The sequence below is a fragment of the Emydura macquarii genome, unplaced genomic scaffold, assembly GCF_026122565.2.
Source record: "Emydura macquarii macquarii isolate MOO-44397 ecotype Brisbane River unplaced genomic scaffold, CSIRO-AGI_Emac_v2 contig_1876, whole genome shotgun sequence".
In the NCBI taxonomy this organism is placed as follows: domain Eukaryota; kingdom Metazoa; phylum Chordata; order Testudines; family Chelidae; genus Emydura; species Emydura macquarii.
This window is the reverse complement of record NW_027132013.1, coordinates 21,137,700-21,159,953: the sequence shown is the minus strand read 5'-3', so window position 1 is coordinate 21,159,953 and position 22,254 is coordinate 21,137,700. Positions and strand designations below refer to the sequence as shown.

The 22,254-nt window shown below is 45.0% G+C and overlaps 1 protein-coding gene across 2 annotated transcripts in view; it reads right to left on the bottom strand.

Annotated features, from left to right (window-relative positions):
- The window catches only part of UBR1 (ubiquitin protein ligase E3 component n-recognin 1), a 144,322-nt gene that overhangs the window by 39,725 nt on the left and 82,343 nt on the right, over positions 1 to 22,254 (bottom strand). For both annotated transcript variants that reach the window (XM_067557899.1, XM_067557900.1), the window contains exons 27-31: positions 19,417 to 19,526; positions 17,669 to 17,758; positions 14,099 to 14,286; positions 9,948 to 10,153; positions 8,110 to 8,203 (exon numbers count right to left, since the gene is read on the bottom strand). In XM_067557899.1, coding sequence (XP_067414000.1) covers positions 8,110 to 8,203; positions 9,948 to 10,153; positions 14,099 to 14,286; positions 17,669 to 17,758; positions 19,417 to 19,526 — 688 coding nt within the window. The remainder of the gene's footprint in view (positions 1 to 8,109; positions 8,204 to 9,947; positions 10,154 to 14,098; positions 14,287 to 17,668; positions 17,759 to 19,416; positions 19,527 to 22,254) is intronic.

Genomic DNA, 22,254 nt, shown 5'->3' with positions numbered 1-22,254 from the left:
AAGGTAAATATATAAATACCCTATAAATGCTATTTTAACAACAGCTAATAGTAGCATTTCATGGATAAATATCCAAAATTAATTTATCTGTTGTGAGGTTTCACTACCAGATATTAAATACATATCCTTGTTTTGAAGTAAAATGGAAGTGATAATTTATATTATATTTCAAAGACATCCTTAAAGAAAATTAACCTTGATAGACAAAGAACTGTGGTATAAATAAACTTTAAAAAAAAAAAAAAAAAACACAATAAAACCCACATTTAAGTATGTGTCAAGGGACAGACAATCAGTTGTTTAATTGAGAGTTTTCCCAATAAAGGGGGAGCAGATTACTTTTCAATATATATGGGAATACTTTAAGACATACTTTAATTAAAAGAAATTAAAGAAATACTTTAATTAAAATAGGAGATTGTATAGTAAATGTGATCTTTTCCAGGTTTCATTGCAAGTTTTCCCTATATATGCAGCAAGCCCTCAGATTTCACTCGGTCTCTATGACTTGGATGCCTCCATTAGCACAGAAAGAACCAATTTTCAAATCTGCTTGCCTAAAGCTGAGCATCTAAAATTAGCTTATATGTGCAAACCAGACACACAGGAGCTTACATATGGATATGGCTGTCTAATTTTAGGCCTAAATTTAAACTAAAATCTTCTGCTTAAATGATATTTTAAGAGCAATGAAGGAAAAGGCAAGCAAATCTAACAAAGGAAAGATGACAAAAGATATCTGAAAAGTGGTCTCAACATACAAAATATTTATGAAACCACACTATGCAAAGAATCGACTCACGTTTAACAGGCAGAAGAATTGCAATAAATGTAAAATGGAAATTCCATAGATATTCCATACACTCCAAACAGTCTGTTAGACAAAGTATTTTGCAGTGTTTTGTCTGCGGCAAATATATTCTTTTAAAATGTAAGGGGCAGGCATCCTTCTGAGTAAAACTAATAGATTAATACGTCTTATGTAATAAAGACAAAGATTATACTTAAACCTTTTGCAAAATCTAGCATGAGAGAAGAGCCTGTTGTCCATTTTTAAAAAATCCTATCTACTGTGACGGGGCCAGCCCTGACGGCTATAGGAGGGTGCTGGAAGGCATATATATCAGCCCTAGGCTTAGCAAACCTTTGTTCCCTGGGTGATCCAGCTGCGGCCACTCCAGGACAATTAGGCCATTTAGGCCAATCAGGCCAGCTGGGGCCAATCAAGGAACTTGCCCCAGCAGTTAAAAGCCTCCCAGTCAGGCAGATGGGGGCAGCTGAGAGGGAGTTGAGTAGAGCTGCTACAAGGTGTGAAGTCAGTAGAGGAGCGGAGCTGCTGCAAGGTGTGGAGACCAGAAGAGAGCCTGAAGGAGAGCCACAAGCGGGGGGGCTACAGAAGAGCGACCCAGGGAAGGTAGTAGCCCCTTGAACTAAGCTGTTTGAGGCTTCTCCTCGCAGGGTCCCTGGGTCGGGGTCTGGGGTAGAGGGCGGGACCGGGCCCCCCCCCTGCTCCCACCCAGCCGCACCACCGGCATAGCCGTAAGGAGCGCAGACCCATGGGACAAAACAGGCCCACCTTGCCACAACTGGTGTCAGAAGTGGGATTTGTGCGCAGCAGCTAGAGAGAGAAGAGGGGAAAAAAAAAAAAAAAAAACCCCGTCCATAATGGAGGACATAGTCAAGGCCCTCATACAAGCCACGGGGGCCCAGCAAGAGGCCACCAGGGCTCAGATAGCCTCCCAGCAGGAATCAATGCGGCTCCAGCAAGAGACTAACCAGTTGCTGATCAGCCAGGCCAACCAGGACCGGGCCCTCTTGCGAGAAGTGGTGACCCACCTGAAGACCCTGACCTCCCACACTCCTGGGCGAGAGGGGATGCGAACACTACGGGCCACCAGTTATCTGCAGAAGATGACTGCGGAGGATGATGTGGAGGCATACCTCCTCACCTTTGAGAGGGTCGCCACCCGTGAGGCTTGGCCCCAAGCCCAGTGGGCTGGTATCCTCGCCCCCTTTTTGTATGGAGAAGCCCAAAAGGCCTATTATGACCTGCCCGCAGTAGCTGCAGCAGACTATCACAGTTAAAAACAGAGATCCTGGCTCGGGCGGGAGTAACAATGGCTGTGCGGGCCCAGAGATACCACAGCTGGAGGTACCAGGAAGACAAGGCCCAGCGATCACAACTATTTGACCCTGCCCATCTCGCACAGAAGTGGCTGCAGCCAGAGATCCACCCGCCAGAAAAGATCCTTGAGATTCTCGTCATTGACCGGTACATGAGGGGACTACCGCCGGACCTCCGCGCCTGGGTAGGCCAGAATGACCCGTCTTCCTACGATGAACTAGTTGCTCTAGTAGAGAGACGGGTAATGGCCAGGGGTCTTACCCGATCACCAGAGAGGACTTACCCCGGATCAAAAGGCCTACCCCAGTTTCTGGGATCCAGACACCCGAGAATCTGGGGAAGACTGGGCAGAAGATGAGGGAAACGGAGGGCCCTCTGGAGGCTACCAAAGGACGGGGTGATGTGGGCAGAGAGTATAGGGTCAGACCCCTTAGCCCAAAGGATAAAGGACTGCCTAGGGCCTCCTACCGATGCTATGCATGTGGGGAGTGGGGACACATAGCTGCCCAATGCCCCAATTCGGAGGAACCCATGCAATGTAACCTGGGGACCTGGGCAGACTCCTGCAGCCTAATCCACCTGGTGGGGGTCGCCCTAACCCCACATAGGTATACGAGGCCTGTGAAGTTAAACGGAGTTAAGACCCTGGCCCTGGTAGACTCCGGGAGCACCATTACGCTCATCTCTGGGAAATTTGTAAAGTGCAGCCAACTGACACAGGCTAAACGCACAGGAGTAACTTGCGTTCATGGGGCCGTTAGTTACTACCCAACCGTCCCAGTGGATATCGAAGTTCCGGGAGGTGTCACCAGGGTGACAGCAGGAGTAGTTCCTAGGCTTCCATATCCGGTACTCATAGGAAGAGATTTCCCAGGGTTTGGAACCCTACTTCCCCTGGAGGGGTCAGGAGAAGGGGAGGGCCTTGAAGCTAATGGACTGGCCTCCGTAGATAGCCACCCCCCGATGTTCTCCGAGATTGCTGAGAATCTGTTCCCGGCCCCAGGGAAGGGCTGAAAGACCAGGGCTGAAAGGAGGGCAGCCAAGGCACTGGGTACAAGGATCTTGGCCCAGGGTTTGAAACCAGCCATGGTGGGCAGGCAGACCCGGGCCACAGCTAGAGAAGCTGCCCTGAGAGAGGAAGGGCCCGAAGCGGACCCCGAACCAGATCACACCAGACCAGAAGCAGAGGTAGAAATGGGTCCCTTGGATCTTGAACAACCCGGATCGGCACGAGGGAACTTTGGCCGAGATCAGGCTGAAGACCCGAGGTACGTCAATGCCAGAAAAGACGTGGCAGAGATAGACAGAGTGCCTGTGGAGGGGAAAACTCGGGGTCCAGGGCCGTATTTCATGCTAAAGGGGGATTTACTGTATCGGGCTACGGAAGTAAATGGAGAGAAGGTGATCCAGCTCCTGGTGCCCCAGAAACACCAAAGAGCTGTGCTGAGCTTGGCCCACAGCCATCTCTTTGGAGGGCACTTGGGGGTTGAAAAAACACTGGTTCTTTTGGCCGGGCATACATGAGGAGGTTTGGCGCTACGGTGCCACATGCCCGGAATGCCAGCTACACAGCCCCCAGCCTCACTTACGGGCCCCTTTAGTGCCCCTCCCCATCATTGAAATCCCGTTTGAACGGATTGCCATAGATCTAGGGGGTCCCTTGGAGAAAACGACTCTAGGCCACCAACACATACTTGTTGTCCTCGACTACGCCACCAGGTACCCGGAAGCTGTCCCCTTGCGGAATACCACCTCGAAGGTAATTGCAAATGAGCTAGTGAAGATTTTTGCCCGGCTGGGGCTACCCAAGGAGATATTAACGGACCAAGGTACCCCATTCATGTCAAAACTGATGAAGGACTTGTGTACTCTCCTACATGTGCGGGCCCTACGGACTTCCGTCTACCACCCTCAGACAGACGGCCTTGTAGAAAGGTTCAATAGGACCCTCAAGGCCATGATAAAGGTGGTGGTAAGCCGAGATGGGAAGGACTGGGACGCCTTGCTGCCGTACCTCATGTTTGCCATCCGGGAGGTTCCTCAGGCCTCCACAGAGTTCTCCCCCTTTGAATTACTATACGGACGTCACCCCCGGGGAATCCTGGACATAGCCAGGGAAATATGGGAGGAGGAGCCCACACCAGGGAAGAGCGTAGTTGATCATGTGCTCCAGATGAGGGACTGGATAGCCCGAGTCACCCCCATTGTACGGGAACATTTGGAAAAAGCCCAGCAGGCCCACTATAACCGTCAAGCCACAGTGCGACGATTTCATCCAGGGGACCAGGTAATGATACGAGTCCCCACCGCTGAAAGCAAGTTGTTGGCCCAGTGGCAGGGGCCTTACGAAGTGGTTGAGCCTGTGGGGGAGACAAACTATAAGGTACGACAACCAGGGCGTCGCAAACAAGAACAGATTTATCACATCAACTTATTAAAACCCTGGAAGGCTCGGGAAGTATGTGTGGCCTTAACCCAGGACGTAGAACCCCTTGAACAAGTGAAGATATCCCCGGACCTAACACCAAACCAGAAGGCTGAGGCAACTGAAGTGGTAGCCTGAAACCGGGATGTCTTCACAACTAAGCCAGGACGAACAACGGAAATTGTTCACCCCATTATCATAAACCCCGGAGCCAGGGTTACGATGAGGCCCTACCGAATACCTGAGGCCAAGAGAGAGGAAATTAGGGCCGAAGTCAGGAAAATGTTGGAGCTGGGGATCATAGAAGAATCCCATAGTCAGTGGTCTAGCCCAATCGTGCTAGTGCCTAAACCTGACGGCACGACGAGGTTCTGTAATGACTTTCGCAGGCTCAATGAGGTTTCTCAGTTTGATGCATACCCCATGCCCCGAATAGATGAGCTCGTGGATCGATTGGGCAAGGCTCAGTTCTTAACTACCCTTGATCTGACCGAGGGATATTGGCAGGTCCCTCTAGCCGAAGAGGCAAAGGAAAAGACCGCGTTCTCTACACCAGACGGGTTGTTCCAGTACACTGTCCTCCCTTCGGACTACATGGGGCCCCAGCTACCTTCCAGCGTCTAATGGATAAGCTGCTGCGCCCCCATGTCGACTATGCAGCCGCGTATTTGGACGACATAGTCATTCACACCCCAGACTGGGAAACCCACCTGAGGAAGGTAGAAGGGGTATTGAACACCCTGCGGCAGGCCGGCCTCACCGCCAATCCCACCAAGTGTACCATAGGTCTAGCTGAGGCTCGATACCTCGGATACATCATAGGGAGGGGTGTGGTGAGACCCCAACTAAATAAGCTAGAGGCTATCCAGAATTGGCCCCGGCCTAACCGGAAGAAGCAGGTCCGAGCATTTTTAGGTGTGGTGGGGTACTACCAGTGATTCATCCCGCATTTCGCCTCCAGAGCCAGCCCCGACAGACCTGATAAAGGCCCGGGGCCCAGAGATGGTACGATGGACCACTGCAGCCGAAGAGGCCTTTACAGACTTGCAGACGGCCCTCTGCAGTGACCCCATACTCCTCGCCCCGGACTTTACAAAAGAATTCATCCTACAGACTGATGCCTCTGAGGTGGGCTTGGGTGCGGTCCTCTCGCAGATGGCGGGAGACAAGGAACACCCTGTATTGTACCTCAGCAGGAAACTCCTCCCTAGGGAACAGTGGTACGCCGTTGTAGAACGGGAGTGCCTCGTAGTCAAGTGGGCTATGGAGGCACTCCGCTACTACCTGCTGGGGCGCCACTTTACCCTTGTGACTGATCACGCTCCCCTCCAGTGGATGCACCGGAACAGGGAGAAAAATGCACGGGTAACCAGGTGGTTCTTGTCCCTGCAACCTTTCCGGTTCACCATACAACACCGGGTGGGCAGTCACCATGGGAATGCCGATGGCCTGTCCCGCGTACACTGTATGACGTCCCAAGTTGCCCAACCCGGTGGGTTTGAGCAGGGGGGGAGGATGTGTGACGGGGCCAGCCCTGACAGCTATAGGAGGGTGCTGTAAGGCATATATGTCAGCCCCAGGCTTAGCAAACCTTTGTTCCCTGGGTGATCCAGCTGCGGCCACTCCAGGGCAATTAGGCCATTTAGGCCAATCAGGCCAACTGGGGCCAATCAAGGAACTTGCCCCAGCAGTTAAAAGCCTCCCAGTCAGGCAGATAGGGACAGCTGAGAGGGAGTTGAGTAGAGCTGCTACAAGGTGTGGAGTCAGTAGAGGAGCGGAGCGGAGCAGAGCAGAGCTGCTGCAAGGTGTGGAGACCAGAAGAGAGCCTGAAGGAGAGCCACAAGCCGGGGGGGCTACAGAAGAGTGATCCAGGGAAGGTAGTAGCCCCTTGGACTAAGCTGTTTGAGGCTACTCCTCGCAGGGTCTCTGGGTCGGGGCTTGGGGTAGAGGGCGGGACTGGGCCCCCCCCCCCGCTCCCACCCAGCCACACCACCGGCATAGCCGTAAGGAGCGCAGACACATGGGGCAAAACAGGCCCACCTTGCCACACTACCCACAGAGCAAGTTAACTTTTTCTTAATAAGGGCATAGAAACTGGGTTACAATGTTGTTCTATGTAGATATATGTGAATAGGATTTGCCAAGAGCAGAAGTCATTCATGTACAATACTCAAGGAACATTTTTTTGAACCATTTTTAGTGTGCTTTTTTGTTTTATACGGTTTTATATATTTACCATAAAAACATATTAAAAATAGATTATAAAAATCAAAAAAGACTCCAAGATATTTTCTCTATCATGTGATATCACAAAGTAACTCATAATAGATCCAGCTTTTCATATCTGCTGATAACTCACTGTGATGAAACTTTTCACTTCACTTTTCACAGTTTATATCAATCTAAAACGTTTTGTCAATATTTATGTGGGTCTTTCTAACCAAAATGTTACTCATTGTGATATAAAAGCACTATAGACAAAAAGCCCTTCATAGTCAAGTCCTTAAGTATTTATATCTAGAGGCAATTGCTGTGTCCTCACTTGACAGTCATGATTGGCTGTGACAGGCCTGCTTTGGTCCTTAAGTGTAATCAGGCCTGGTCTAGTGACCTGCATACATGGTCAAAGATCCTTTGCTGTGTAACTCTCTCCGGGAGGTTTATTAGAGTCCCTTCCTGAATGCCTTATGGCAGTGGTCCCCAAACTCTTTAGGTTGTGCCTCCCTTACTTATGTCTGCACCCCCCGCCCTCCCGTAAACTGGGGCGGGGAACAGCAGGTGCCAGGCAGGGAGCAGTGGGTGCAGAGTGGGCGGGCAGGGAGCAGTGGGTGCCAGGGGCTGGGCCACGGTTGGGGCCAGGCACCATGGCTGGGAATGGGGCTGCAGCTGCTGGCCACCGGGCGGGGGAACAGCGGCCAGGCACTGAGATCAGGAGCAGGGCTGCGGTGTCTGGAGCCTGAGGCTGGAAGCCATGGCCAGGCCATGAATGGTGGCCAGGAACCAGGGCCTGGCCAGAGGCTGCAGCTGGGAACTGAGGCCGGAGCTGTGGCTGGGAGCCAGGGCCTGGGCCAGGAGCAGTGGCTGGGAACTGTGACTGGGGCTGAAGTAGAGCTCGGGGCACAGCAGGGCTGGGTAGCGCTCCCTCCTGCCCTTAATGAAGGATGGCCCAGGCCCTGCCATGCCTCCCCAAACATTCCTCCACCCCCCCTGCCTCACAGTTCGGGGACCTCTACCTTAAAGGGGGACCTCTTCCTTAAAGGCATGGTGCAAGACCCATCTATGAGGGGATGGCTTCTTGCTCTTGACCAGTTTCACCCCACTTTGACTATTCTTTAGGCCAATGGGGACTTGACCCCTTTTGTTAATGCCTTCTCCTATTTGTTTTTGAGACTGCTCTTGTACAAGATTTCTTTGATATTTTCTGGTTGAGTACTTGGACTGGCTGACTTTTTATTTGAACTTCAATATTTTGTATTGTTGTGTTCCTATACTCTAAGATACTTTAGACACCAATTAGAGATAAAATATGAAAAAGAATACTGGAAAGATATCCTCTTACTTTTGCCAGCAGGCTGCATGCATTACATGACCACAGCTTCCTGTATGGGTTCCACATGACAAAGCTGGATCCATGAAAAGAGGATCTAGTGTATCTGGAAAGAAAGCAGGAGAACAAAAAGATTAAAACCCCACTAAGATTTCATTTTTCCATAATTAGCATATTCAAGTTAAAAATCTGGTTTTGCAAGCTTCTTCAGAACAATGTCTTGACAGGGGACCATAAGGATGGCTATGCTGCCACAGTTCCATCTCTTGTTCCATCCAGCCCTATTTCTAATGTGAAATTACCAAAGAAAAAAAAAGTGAAATTTGAAATCAATGGTCAGTCAAATACATCAATGTCCTTCTTTGTTAAATTATCTGCCTGGGATTTCAGCTGCACTGTCCTTGCATCAATATTTGGTGAAGGAGTTGATTCGCTGACTGAGGTCAGCAACAGAAGCTTTTCCAAATGATCACCTACACTTTCAACAGTAGATATTACCAAGTTGATGTGAACTATGGTACCACATCCCAAAGCAAAGACTACAGTTTGCTTGCTTTATGTAATTCTTTCTGTACACGAAATCATTAACAATACCATTACGCAAACTTAACAGGTTCTGTTGTGTTGCAATATGGAGTTGGGTAGGATTTAATTTTTCACAAAAGGTGGCCTTAAATTGTACAGAACTCAAGGGCAGTAGTCCTTCCAAGCTTACATAAGGAGTTCTTTCCGTCTGAACACACACTTAAACTATAACATGAACACAAAGAAAGTAGAAAAGAATTTAAAGTAAGACTTCTGCTTGAATACAGTACTAAATTATACCTTACAGGTGCTAGAAGTCAAGTGAAGAATGGGATAATATAATGCACCCTGATGTAAGTACACTTTTATATTGTGTCAACATATCCACAGGAACATACACTTCCCTTCTCATGCACCTCTGCAAGCGGGGGAAGGGAGAATCACTTAAAGACCTGTTCCTTTAGCGAGCTGCAAAAGAACTGAATGTGCTGCTGAAGGGGAGTTAAAATATTTTATTTGCAAGTGGCCTTGAGAAAGTGAAGATGATTTGTTTCTTTCTTTCCCCAGCTCCTTTGGTTACCTAGCATCCTGTTATAGGGAGGACTTGAGAAAAGTTATTAGAGATGAGCTTCAATGGATACAATTTCATCTTGATCTGTGATTTAACCTGAATGTTAGGTACCAAGATGTCTTTGAACAGTGCCTGGCAAGAAAGGGTACTTGTCTATGACTGGGTCCATACCACAAATAATGAAGAAAAAAAATAATAAAAATGGATATTATTGGTTCATCTTTCTGCACACTCCAGTGTTTAGGCTATTCTTGTCCTGTTTGTGTTAATCAACTTGAGTAAGCAGGATGTGTACAGATGACCGGTTGGGGTTTATGACAAGACAGACAGCTAATTAAAAATCAATTTGTATAGCTGGATCAATATGCAGCTGAGAGCAACAGCTGCTCATTTTGTGTCTTCAGTGCTAGAATACATGCTCTTCAGTTTACAGACCATAACTCAACCACTTCAGCAAATTAATTTGCAAGATTATGTACTGTTTTATTTACTCAAACTAGGAGTCATGAACACAGGGAATTCATTTTTGTTTTATAAGGGAGAATGGCAGTAAATTCTCCTTCACATCCGATTTTTAGTTTTATGGCAAGGATTTTAAACCCATCTAAAATACCTACCTAAAATCCTTAACTAACTTTTCATTAAAGAGTGACCATTCAGCAATCTGATCGGCTGGAAGAGTTAATTAAATATAACTGGAGTGAGTTCCGAGAACAACAACATCTGATATTCTTAGCTGAAGAGATACACCTACCACCTGAGAGTTCAAGGGTTTTCCCCCTGTGCTGAGTTAAGGCAGTGGATTTCTGGACACAAGCTGATAATACCATCGCAGCACTCTTGAGCCTCACTTCCTGCTCCTCCTGACATAGGATACAGGTCAACACTTCCTTTTCAGTAATAGATGGACCTCGCTTGGGTCCCAAGACAATTCTGGAATAATCAATGGCCAAAGGTGTGCTGTAAGAATATCAATGACAAGGATCAACAAACAATTAGTACACTCCCTCTAAAGAAATAAACATCCTCCTGTAGGCATCTAAAACTATAATTTAACTGCTTATATTTAACTGTAACTTTACTGCAAAAACCCTTTACGAAAAAACAGAGTTACTTACTAGTAACTGTTGTTCTTCGAGATGTGTTGCTCATATCCATTCCAATATAGGTGAGTGCACGCCACCGTGCACTGGTTCCCGGAACTTTTTTCCCCTTAGCAGACCCCGGAGGGTCGGCTTAGGCGTTCCCCAGAGTACTGCGCTCATGCTGCAGTATATGAGGCACTGCCGACCCTATGGGCCCTCAATCCCTTCTTTCTGCCGACTCCGACAGCAGGGACGGAGGGTGGGTGTGGAATGGATATGAGCAACACATTTCGAAGAACAACAGTTACTGAGTGATTGCTCATACCCATTCCAATATAGGTGATTAAAAAGCCATACCTTGGAGGTGGTTAGGAGTTACTGGTGAGCTGCTCTCATTAGCACGGCTCTGCCAAATCCCGCATCCTCTCTCACCTGCTGCATGATGGTGTAGTGGGACGTAAAAAAGTGTGCACCGATGACCAGGTAGCTGCTTTGCAGATGTCCTGCAGGGGCACTCTTTGAAGGAAGGCCGCCGACGAGGCCTGGGCTCTGGTTGAGTGCGCCAAAACAGTCCCTGGAAGCGGTACGTTTGCCTGTTCATAGCAGCACCTGATGCAGGCGGTGATCCATGAGAGATGCGCTGGGTGGAGACAGGTGAGCCCTTCATCCAGTCCGTCACTGCCACAAACAGCTGCATCAACCTCCGGAATGGCTGTGACGGGAGGATGCACGGCCAGAAGAGCTGGAGGACAAAGACCTCCGTCTCGGCACCAAGGACTTCCGATGCCGCTTGCCTTTCGGGGACTGGGAACAGTGCCGTCCATGCCACCTCAGTGCCGAGCCCAACTCTGAAGACCGCGATGGGTGACGTGCCAAGGTGGGCTGGGTCTTTCGGTGCTGTGTCCCTTGGTGCCGGGCTCCATGCCGGAGATTGGGACTGGTGTCGTGGTGGTGAAGGGTTCGGTGCCGGGGTGCGGGAGCAGCGCGCACTGCGCGAGGTGGACATGGAGCAACGCCGCCTCGAGCGCGATGCCTCCGGTGCCGCGGACCATCCTTGGTGCTGCAGGGAGGAGGAGCTCGACGACTCAGAGTTGGAGCTGCGAGGGGAGCCGTCATGCTCTACCCTCTCTGGCTGTCTCATGGGAGATTTCGCCCCTGACAGGAATCTCCACCATCCACCTGAGGTGCCCAGCGTGGGTTTACCCCAGGACGCCGGTCCCTGAACCCTCGGCCGAGGGGGAGGACGGAGGCGTGGGCATGGATGGTAGGGCCCGTCACATAGAACGCCTCTGGTATCGACGGTCCTTGCAGGGGCGCTCCCACCCCCAGGAGTCGGGGGAGGCTCCCTGCGTGGAGATGCAGGTGCTGGAGCAGGCTCAACGGGCCGTGGCTGGTGCATCTCCCGGCTCGACCCCAGCTGCGCAGGCAGTGCGGGGAAGTCCTGACTCTCGGTGCCCTGGCGCCATTTTTTCTTGGGCACTGGAGACTGGTGCCATCGGGTCAACTCCGGTGCCGGTGGAGCGCTCCGCACCAAGGAGACGCTTGGTGCCGAGGGGGAATGCGCTGGTTTGGAGTCTGGTTGAAGCATCGCCTCCATCAAAATAGCTTGCAGCCAGATATCTCATTCTTTTTGAGTCCGCGGCTTGAAGGCTTTGCAAATCTTACATTTATCCCTCCGATGCTCCTCCCCTAGGCATTTGAGGCAGCGATTGTGAGGATAGCTCACAGGAAGAGGCTTGCTGCAAGCGGCGCAAGATTTGAAGCCAGGAGAGCCGGGCATGGCCTAGTCCCTAAGCCCCTAAGGGCGCCTTCTATTCTTAATTCTAACTACTTAACAAAACTCTTAACTAACTATTTAAACTATTCAAACAATTAACAATCAGTAAGAGGAATGCTACTTGCTAAAAGGCAAGAGGCAAGACGTTCCAGCAACCGTCACAGGCGAAAAGAAGGAACTGAGGGCCCGTAGGGTCGGCGGTGCCTCATATACCGCAGCATGAGCATAGTACTCCAGGGGGCACCTAAGCCGACCCTACGGTCTGCTAAGGGGAAAAAAGTTCCGGGAACCAGTGCATGGTGGCGTGCACTCACCTATATTGGAATGGATATGAGCAATCACTTGAAGTAGAACATACCAGAATCACTTCAGTCACCAATGAAATGCAACCATCTTTAAGATGGAATGGAGCTGCTATCGAATATGGCATATTGAAATAAATTCCATTTATTGTTTCATGATGTCCCAAACTTGCTTCCATTTTTCAGGCAACATGCAATGAGAAAAATAGTTAAGAGGGTTTGCACTTATATGTTGGAAAATATCTTACAGAACTTGACTTTTTAAATGACAAAGAAGGCAGAAATTACTGTACTGTTAATTTTGGTCATTCCTCTGGGATATCTTGTTCTCTCCTTTTATTTTATGAATCCTCTTTTCCACAAAATCATATATTAGGCCGGGTCTCCAGGAGGAGTGCTTTGTCAATATAGCTATTCTGGTACATTACACCAAAAGAGTGCTCCTGGTCTGGACTCAGCTTATACTGCAAAATTGTACTTTTACCGGCATAATTTATTCAAGGCTCCTCCTCACCATATAAAAAAAAAGCTACATTGGCTAACACACAGTTTTGCCTGTTAAGCTGCATCTATAACAGGAACTTTTGCCAGCTTAGCTATGTTAGACGCAAATTACACCTCATCACAACCTTGATTGACAAATTTTCTCTCTCACACAGTGACCATTGCTCTTACTCAAGCCTGACAATTCCACTCCTACTGTCAGCGAGACGTAGTCACTCATGAATGACAAGGGACGCTTCATATTGTGATTGAATCTGAATTTCAGTCCCCTGCATTGGAACACATTGTGTTCCCACTGGACCAGCTTTAAAATAATAAAGCAAAAAACTAACGTTTCACATGACTAAAATTCAGCAGATGGACTATAACTAAGGTTAAGATTTTGCCAGAGTTATTTTTAGTAAATGGCAGGGACAGGTAGGGGCAACAACAAAAATTCAGGGAAGCCCATGACCTATCCCTGATATTTACTAAAAATAACTGACAAAATGGGGCTGATGGGGAGGGGATGACCTGTTGCAGGAGGGTGGGGGTTGAGCATCCGCCGCCTCAGTGGCTGACCACTCCCGGGTCCCCCAGCCTCCCACGGCAGCTCGAAGCTCTGGGTTCTCCCTTCTGCCCAGGGTCCCTCACCGGCACTGGTGGCTCGGCATTCCAGGCTCCCTCACCACCTGTGGCAGCTGGGAACTGCTGGACACCCCCACTGCTTGCGGCAGCTCAGAGCTCCGGGTCCCACCTCTGCCTTCAGTGTCTGGGAACGTGGCAGCTTGGAGCTCCAAGGCTGATCGCTGGGAGCTGCAGGGGCCTCCCCACTGCTGGGACTGCTCAGAGCAGTGGTATCCAAATTAAAAAACTTTCAAATTCTGAAGAAAGCAGTTTGGGTTATGAGAATAGTAAGTTAGAGGTGTTTTACAATCAACTAATTGTTTTCTGATATGGTGGATAACATGGTACCTTTTATCTGAAGAATATTTTTCCAGAGTTCATCTTAAATTGCAAGCAGGTCTGGTGTCTCCTTAAGTGATTGGACCTTCTGACATTAACATCTAGCCACTAGTTTACATAGGATTCTCTAATTCATGGCATTGAAAAAATATAAGTAGTAAGAGGTACAGTGTTCCTGATTGGGATGATGCACTTTATCCATCAACCGTACTATTAAAATTGATGTAGCTATAACCATTTTTCAGGAAATGAAATTTTCCCATCAGAACTCTGGGTATCTATCTCGTCTTACCTCTCCTCCTCCATAACAGCGTCCTCTCTTCTCTGTGTCTCTTGTGTGTTTTCATACAGGAGTTTATGGGTTTCAATGAAATTCCTTTGCAACGCAGACATCTGGGCCATTATCTTCTGGCGATGCAGCCTGGCAGCTTCTGCCTTCCTCTTCCGTTCAGCCTTTTCTTTGTCTTGAGTGCTCTGAGTCTTATTAGGAAACAATATTAAAAATTATAGACTAAAAAGAACAACTAAAAGATACCAAAAAGTATTCCTAAAAGAAGATATTCTAATTGCTCACATCAAATTCCACAATGAACTGGGCTTCCCACGATGGTAAAAAAACAAAAACAAAAAACAAAGCAATCTGAAAGTTGAAAAACAAATCTTAAAAGCTGATTAGGTGCTCCAGGCATTAGTAGAGCATGTTTGTGAATTCAAAAATACAGAAAATTATGATTAAAATATATGAACACAGTTCAACCTTTATTTACCTACTAAGACCCAAGTTCAAGATTACACAATACCCTTGTAAAAGATGAAGTCATCAAAATAACAGATGGTGTAATCAAAGCAGCTCAATTCTTGTGCAACCTTTTACAAATATTAGCCAAATGTCGAGTAGATCTTACAGTTTATGTAGTCAGAGCTATGTTTGATGGTATGAAACAGAAAAGCAGATTGACCTGCTGATGTAAAAACTTTACAGCTGTTGATTTTAAGCAGACCTGTATTTCTCAGCATTGTAAAGCATCACCATAGCTAATATTCTGGGAAAAGGCCATCATTGACAAATCACTGAAACAACAAAAACTGACAAACCATCTGTCTGACTCAACCTTTCATCCTCATCCATAACAACTTACACTTTGTCCAAACCATGAGAACAGCCAAGGGTACTAAGATGGCTTTCCAATATGCCAATCTCTTCATAGGCTACCTTGAAGAATTTCTCGACAAATGCACCACAAAAGCAATGACATACTTGAGATACACGGATGATATTTTATCCTCTCAGACGACTAAAGCTTTCTACCATAATTTCAACAACCACCACCCGTCCATTAAACTCTCTCTGGAACACTCCCACACCAGCATCAACTTCTGGACACCAGAGTCAACTTCAGCAATGGAACCCTACAGACAAGAAACCCACAGATTACCACACTTGCTTTCACAGATCCAGTAACCACCCCAAACACACCAAGAAATCTATAATCTACAGCCAGGCACTCAGATACCACACAGTATGCTCCGAGGAGAAAAATCCATCTTAACACACTCAAAACCACCTTCACCAAATAAGGCTACTCCACCAGAGTAATAGATTGCATCATGGAACAGGACACACAAAAACCCCGAGAGAACCTGCTTCAAGACAGAAATAAAACTCCCTCCAACTGCCCACCCCTGTTATACCTGCCACCCCACACTGTAACAGGGTTCAAAAAAGAATTAGATAAGTTCATGGAGGATAGGTCTATTAGTCAGGATAGGCAGGGATTACTGTTTGCCAGAGGCTGGGAATGGCCGATGAGATGGATCACTTGATGATTACCTGTTCTATTCATTCCCTCTGAAGCACCTGGCATTGGTCACTGTTGGAAGACAGGACACTGGGCTAGATGGACCATTGGTCTGATCCAGTATGGCCATTTTTATCTGATTGGAACCCACATGGGGTATCATCAAACAAATAAAACCCAAACTGAATAGGGACCCCATCCTGAAAGAAATCTTTCCTGAACCCCCTCTTCTGGCCTTCAAAGAACCCCCCAACCTCATCATTAGAAGCAGACTCCCCACAGATCAGGACACACTAACACAAAAGTGGCACCAGACCCTGCCAGAACAGATGCAAAACCTGCAGATATATCTCCACTGCCACAATGATTAACACCTCCCACAACACACCTTTCAAGATCCATGGGTCCTACACATGCCTATCACAACATGTGGTGTACTTCATCCATTGCACTAATGTCCCAATAGCAACTTTGTGGGTGAAACCAGGCAATCACTACACGCTTGAATGAACTCACACAGGAATACGATAAAAGATAAAAATCACGAAATCATCTGGATGTGAACACTTTTCACAAAGTGATCATTCTATATCTAAGATGCCCGTCCTCATCCTCAAAGGAAACCTACACAACACCTTCAAAAGATGAGCCTGGGAACTTAAATTCATAACCTTGCTAGGTTATTACTAAAAATCATGGACTAAATAGAGACACTGGATTTATGGCTTATTACAACAATATGTAACCCACTAACAAACCCCAAAGCTGCTGTCCGCTGACCCTCCTTTCCTCCCCATGAAAGGGGGGTTTCAGCAGGCCACTTCAACTTAAATGGTCCCTTGATATGTGTGTCAACCACTTATGTTAAACAATCCGTTCCACCTTGTATTTAACTGTGCCACTCTGAGTATGTTTTCAAGACCTGAAGAAAGTCCTGTGCAAGCTTGAAAGTTTGTTTCTCCCACCAACAAAAGTTGGTCCAAAAGTGGTCACCCACCTTGTCTTTCTAATATCCTGGGACTGACATGGCTACAACAACACTGCATTAATCAGATGCCACTAAGCCATACATCACCTCTTATGCCTCCACACATGGCCCAACGAAGCACACATTAAATATATACCAAATTCCAATTAGGTGTTGGTATGCAGCAGAGTTAGTGATACAGGAAAGATTTCTTCTTGTTCTTTTGCAGTTGTTGTACTGTAACAAGTTCTCCATGGCAACTATGTAGCTATCAGTATGAGGGAGAAACAAGTGCACAGTAAGGACCTAATTTTCAAACCTGGGTGTCCAACTGTGGATTTAAGTACTTAAATCATAGAATCATAGGACTGGAAGGGACCACAAGGAGTCATCTAATCCAGCCCATTGCGCTGAGGCAGGACTGAGTATCTAGGCCTAGTACCTAGGCCATTCCTGACAGGCACTTGTCTAACCAAGTCTTAAAAACCTCCAAAAATAGAGATTTCACTACCTATTCCAATACTTAACTATCCTTGTAGTTAGAACATTTTTCCTAATATATCTAATCTAAAGCTCCCTTGCTGCAGATTAAGCCAATTATTTCTTCTCCTACCTTCAGTGGACATGGATGAAAAAAATCTTTAAAATGTATCTGAAAACTTATCAGATCCCCCTTCAGTCTTCTTTTCTCAAGACTAACTACACACAGTTTTCTTAACCATTCCCCATAGGTCAGGTTTTCTGAACTTTTTATATTTTTGTTACTCTCTCTGGATTTGTCCAATGTGTCCATGTCTTTCTTGAAGTGTGGTGTCCAAAACAGGGCACAATATTCCAGCTGAGGCCTCACCAATGCTAAGTAGAGTAGGACAACTACCTCACATATCTTACCTAAACACCCCTGTTAAAACACCCCAGAATACCAGTTTAAGATGCTATATCAGCACTTAAGGCCTAAAACTGGTATTTAGATGCTCAAATGTGGATTTAGATAACTAAATATAGGCATCTATGTTTGAAAACTGGTCCTTAAAACTGTAAATACAAACATCTCCATGTGGAACATTTAATCAATTCCTTCCTTGTTTGTTATTACCTCATTGCCTTTTGTAGCTTCTGATCCTGATGTAGTTGCTGTTACTGCCAAACTTGATTTCTCTCTCAATCGTTTCACTGTGTCAAACATCTGGGAATAGAGAATTAGGTGTTAAGAGAATATCAAATGTGACTGGACTGTGCATGATGTCTAGCTGAACCTAAGAGTCGTTAAAAGGTTTAACATTTTTTGAGAATTTCATGCTGGTAAAAATGTACTTTGATAGTGCCAGATATGGAAAGCCTCTATTGAGCCAGTGAAAGTTTTCCCACAACACCAATGTGCCTCTAGTCTCAGAATTGGAAAGATCACACCTACGTGGGAGAGGATAGTTCAATTTCTCTGCTCTATTCAGTCCTTCACCACTGCTGAAACTACTAACAAGGTTGCAAATAAGTAGAAATGAGTGTGATGTTCTGTCATAAGACTCTCTATTCACTAGGAAATGATCAGCAATGACAACTCATTTCATATAGGCCACCAAAGGACCATCACACAGTAATAACCTTCAGTCATTATTGTCCAGTGCATTATTTAAACCACCAAACCCACAGGTGAAAGACTCTCTAGCCCATGACAAATTTCATAAGCCAAAGTCCTCCCTTATCCTCTTCTTGCATAGTCATTTTAGTTATTCAGTCTTGGAGAATTAGCCTCAACTTTAAATATCAACATTGTACTAGTGCAACACTATCAAAAGAATCATTTACCTTTAATATTAAACCAGTTTCCTTTTATGAAAGTGGATATATTTCTTTTTGCTACTCAGTTACAGAAAAAGAATACCAGCTGCCTCCTTTCTGTGGAATGTCAGGTTAGGTTAATATCATGTTAAATGAATTATTGCAGGTTTTTTTTGGGGGGGCCATTATACCTCCAATTTCACATGCTCCTAACTTGGACACATTAGTCTTCTGGTCTGACAATTTCAGAGACTGACATCTGACTGAAGGTGAATTAGACAACACCACAACAAAAAAAAGGCTACTGTTGGAAATTGCATCTGAACTGCAGCCTCAGATTTTCCTCTCTCTTTAAAATATAGAAAATTAAATGCAAAAACCCATTTATTGATCCAACATTTCATTAAAAATATGAAGAATTGTGAAAGTTAAGATTGTGCCTTTACATTTTGATTTGTTGTTCCAATAATTTTCTTGTCTTATCAGAAATCTTGAAAACCTCTAATTTAAACATTTGAAATTTAATTTATACACGATTTAAAAATTCTGCTTTTTATAAAGTAATTTTTCCACTTTTCCATTTAATTTGAAGACTCTGATTCTACAAAATATTTTATCTACAGATTTTAACATAACCCTTAAAAACTTCCCAATTTTACTAATACAGACAGATGTCACCTAAGCTGCTCTTTTTACAACTCTCTACTATTGAAAATATCTCGAATAATGAAGTTATAAAATATAGTTAGTTATTTAAGCAATTGGAAAGTTTTTTAAAAAGTTACTGCTGAATGTTACTTAGCTAAAATTTTGACTTACAAAATTTTAAAGTAGTAACCCTTTCATGCACTGGGTTCTGCATTAGCACATAGTGTCCACAAGAAAAAAAAAAAAAAAAAAACCGCTCAGCACCTGAAAAAATAAACTTTTCAACAGAGTAGGCTACTGAAGAGATCACTGCAGGTATGAATGTGTCCACTGCACAAATTAAAGCAGTCAAACTTTTTTTATTTTAAAGTTCTGGATTATTAAAGCCAGATCACACTTGCCTTCTGCCTTGTTTACCTGCAGTATCCAGCTGATTATGTCCTTCTGTGCTTCTAACTGAGGAACTGATTTTAGTTTTTCTAGAAGCATTAGTATGTTCAGGGCATTCAAGGCTGAGCTTCCCATTCCTTGACAAAGAGAAGAAGTGTAAAAGTGTAGGTTTTCAGAAATAGTGGCTAACATTTTTGTTGTTATAAATGGTTTTAAAATACTGGCAACACACATTATACTCACAGTGCTGCCTTAGATTTGTCATGCAATCTTTGTTCTACATCAGTGATTCTCAACCAGAGACATACCCCAGGAGTACACAGTGATCTTACATTAACTCAGCTAGATATTTGCCTTTTTTATAACAAGATACATACAAAGCACAATGAAGTCAATACAAACTAAAATTTCATACAGATAATGACTTGCTTATACTGCTCTGTATAGCATACACTGAAATTTAAGTACAATATTTATATTCCAATTGATTTATTTTATAATTATATGGTAAAAATGAGAAAGTAAGCAATTTCAATAATAGTGCGCTGTGACACTTTTATATTTTTATACGATTTTTGTAAGCAAGTAGTTTTAAAGTGAGTTAAAACGTGGGGTTACGTAAGACAAACCAGACTCCTGAAAGGGATACAGTAGTCTGGAAAGTTGAGAGCCACTGTTCTACATAGACCAAACACACACCGATCACACTTTTATTTAGGTTCCTTCCAAAAGCAGAAACATAGATAACAGATCTGATTTTCAAACCCATGCTCTAGTACTTCTTCCTGTTATTGTAAACCAATTTTAACCTAATTTGTTGAATGCTCATCTTTTGGGAGCCCATTTCTGTCAGAACAGGTGGTTATAATTCCAAAACTCATGGTCAGCACTCTGATGGTACTTTGTTACTAAAAATTAGATTTTTAAAGAACTAGGGACCATTCCCCTTCATTTGAATGTCTCTTACAGCACCTTACAAGAGGAATGAGCAAACTGAATTCTCGCAACTTTAAAAGGAACTGTCAACCCAATTTTTTTCCCCCCCCAAAATCCAACAATTTTGAAATATTCCAGTTTTCAACAAAGCACTCTTTGAATAGGAGGCTCTGGAGTTTTTTTTAAAAAATCCTCTTACTTTTTTTAAAATAGATTTTCTGTTTCTCTGCTGATATTTATTAGAGACTTTTCAGCAAGAGAGAAGCTAAGGAAGGCCCTGATCCTACAAGTTGCTCTGTTCAGGTCAATCCATGCAGTCGTACTGAATTCCACTGCCTTTAATGGTGCTCAGTGTGGGAGCAAGAGCTGCTTGCAGAATCATAACCTAATTCATTACGCAGGGGAAATCAGTAGAATTCACTATACAAAAAGTGCTGTTAAAGCAAAAGTATAACTGAAAGAATTCCCCCCTGACTTTTTCAGTAATAATAATCTTGGTAAATTTGTAATTACAGTTGGTATAAAGTTTCCAGACAGAAATGTGATGTTCAATTTGATCGTGTCCCCTTAATTTGCTTGACAAATAGAAAGACGTGAATGGTAAAAATGGGGATTAAGAGATTAAATTTTTCAGATTCACTGATATTCCCTTTTACTGCATATTGTTCATAAAGTCAGAGTTTCAAAAGGTTTAAATAAAAGCCAGTTTAGTGGCTTGGTTTCATATTTATCATTTTTGATCCATATCGCAAGAGGTGATAATATTTAGCTTGAAAGAGGGATTTTCTGTATTTATCCTTACACAAGGTAGCAGCAACTCTACATAAAATAACAGAATAGAAAATTAAATATGCAGAGAATTTAGACTCCACCTTCAACCTAAGCAGACATTAGTGCAAAGCTAAGGATCTTCTGGATAGAAAAGGATACGGTTTGGAGTAAAGGGAAAAGAGCACAAGAGCACACTGCATGCAGCCTATAAATCAAGTCTTGGCTTTTTTCCATTGTCAGAAGTGTAATAAAAACCCTTAATCTGGAGGCAGATTAAGATCTGTCCAATTCAAAGGGTACCAAAAGGTATGGTTAGTTTATTTTTTAAATCCTGCTCACTCATAGGCATTTGTTCTCTCTCAAGGAATTCTTATTCACATTTCTCTCTTCACACTCACAATAATCCTGTATTGGAAGGAGTATAGTATGCCCCATGAAGTCCTCAATGCCAACTGGCAAAAAGGTTAGTAAAATATCCTGATTTTGGTATGTGGATTCTGGTTCACCAAAGAATATCATAGAATCATAGAAGATTAGAGTTGGAAGGGGCCTCAGGAGATCATTTAGTCCAACCCCCTGCTCAAAGGAGGACTAACCTCAACTAAATCATCCCAGCCAGGGCTTTGTCAAGCCATACCTTAAAAACCTCTAAAGATGGGGATTCCACCACCTCCCTAGGTAACCCATTCCAGTGCTTCACCACCCTCCTACTGAAAAACTATTTCCTAATATCCAACCTAGACCTCCCTCACTGCAACTTGAGACTATAGCTCCCTGTTGTGTCATCTACTACTATTGAGAACAGCCTAGCTCCATCCTCCCTGCAACCCCCTTTCAGGAAGTTAAAGGCTGATATCAAATCCTTCCTCATTTTTCTCTTTTGTAAACTAAACAAACATAGTTCCCTTAGCCTCCCCTCATAAGTCTTGTGCTCCAGCCCCCTAATCATTTTTGTTGCCCTCCGCTGGCCTCTCTCCAACTTCTCCACATCCTTTTTGTAGTGGGGAGCCCAAAACTGGAACAATACTCCAAATGCGGCCTCACCAATGCCTAATAGAGGGGAATAATCACTTCCCTCAATCTGCTGGCATCATGTGAGATCTTAAATGAAAGTCAGGATCATACTAGTCATTAATATCATTGTGAAATGTATCTATA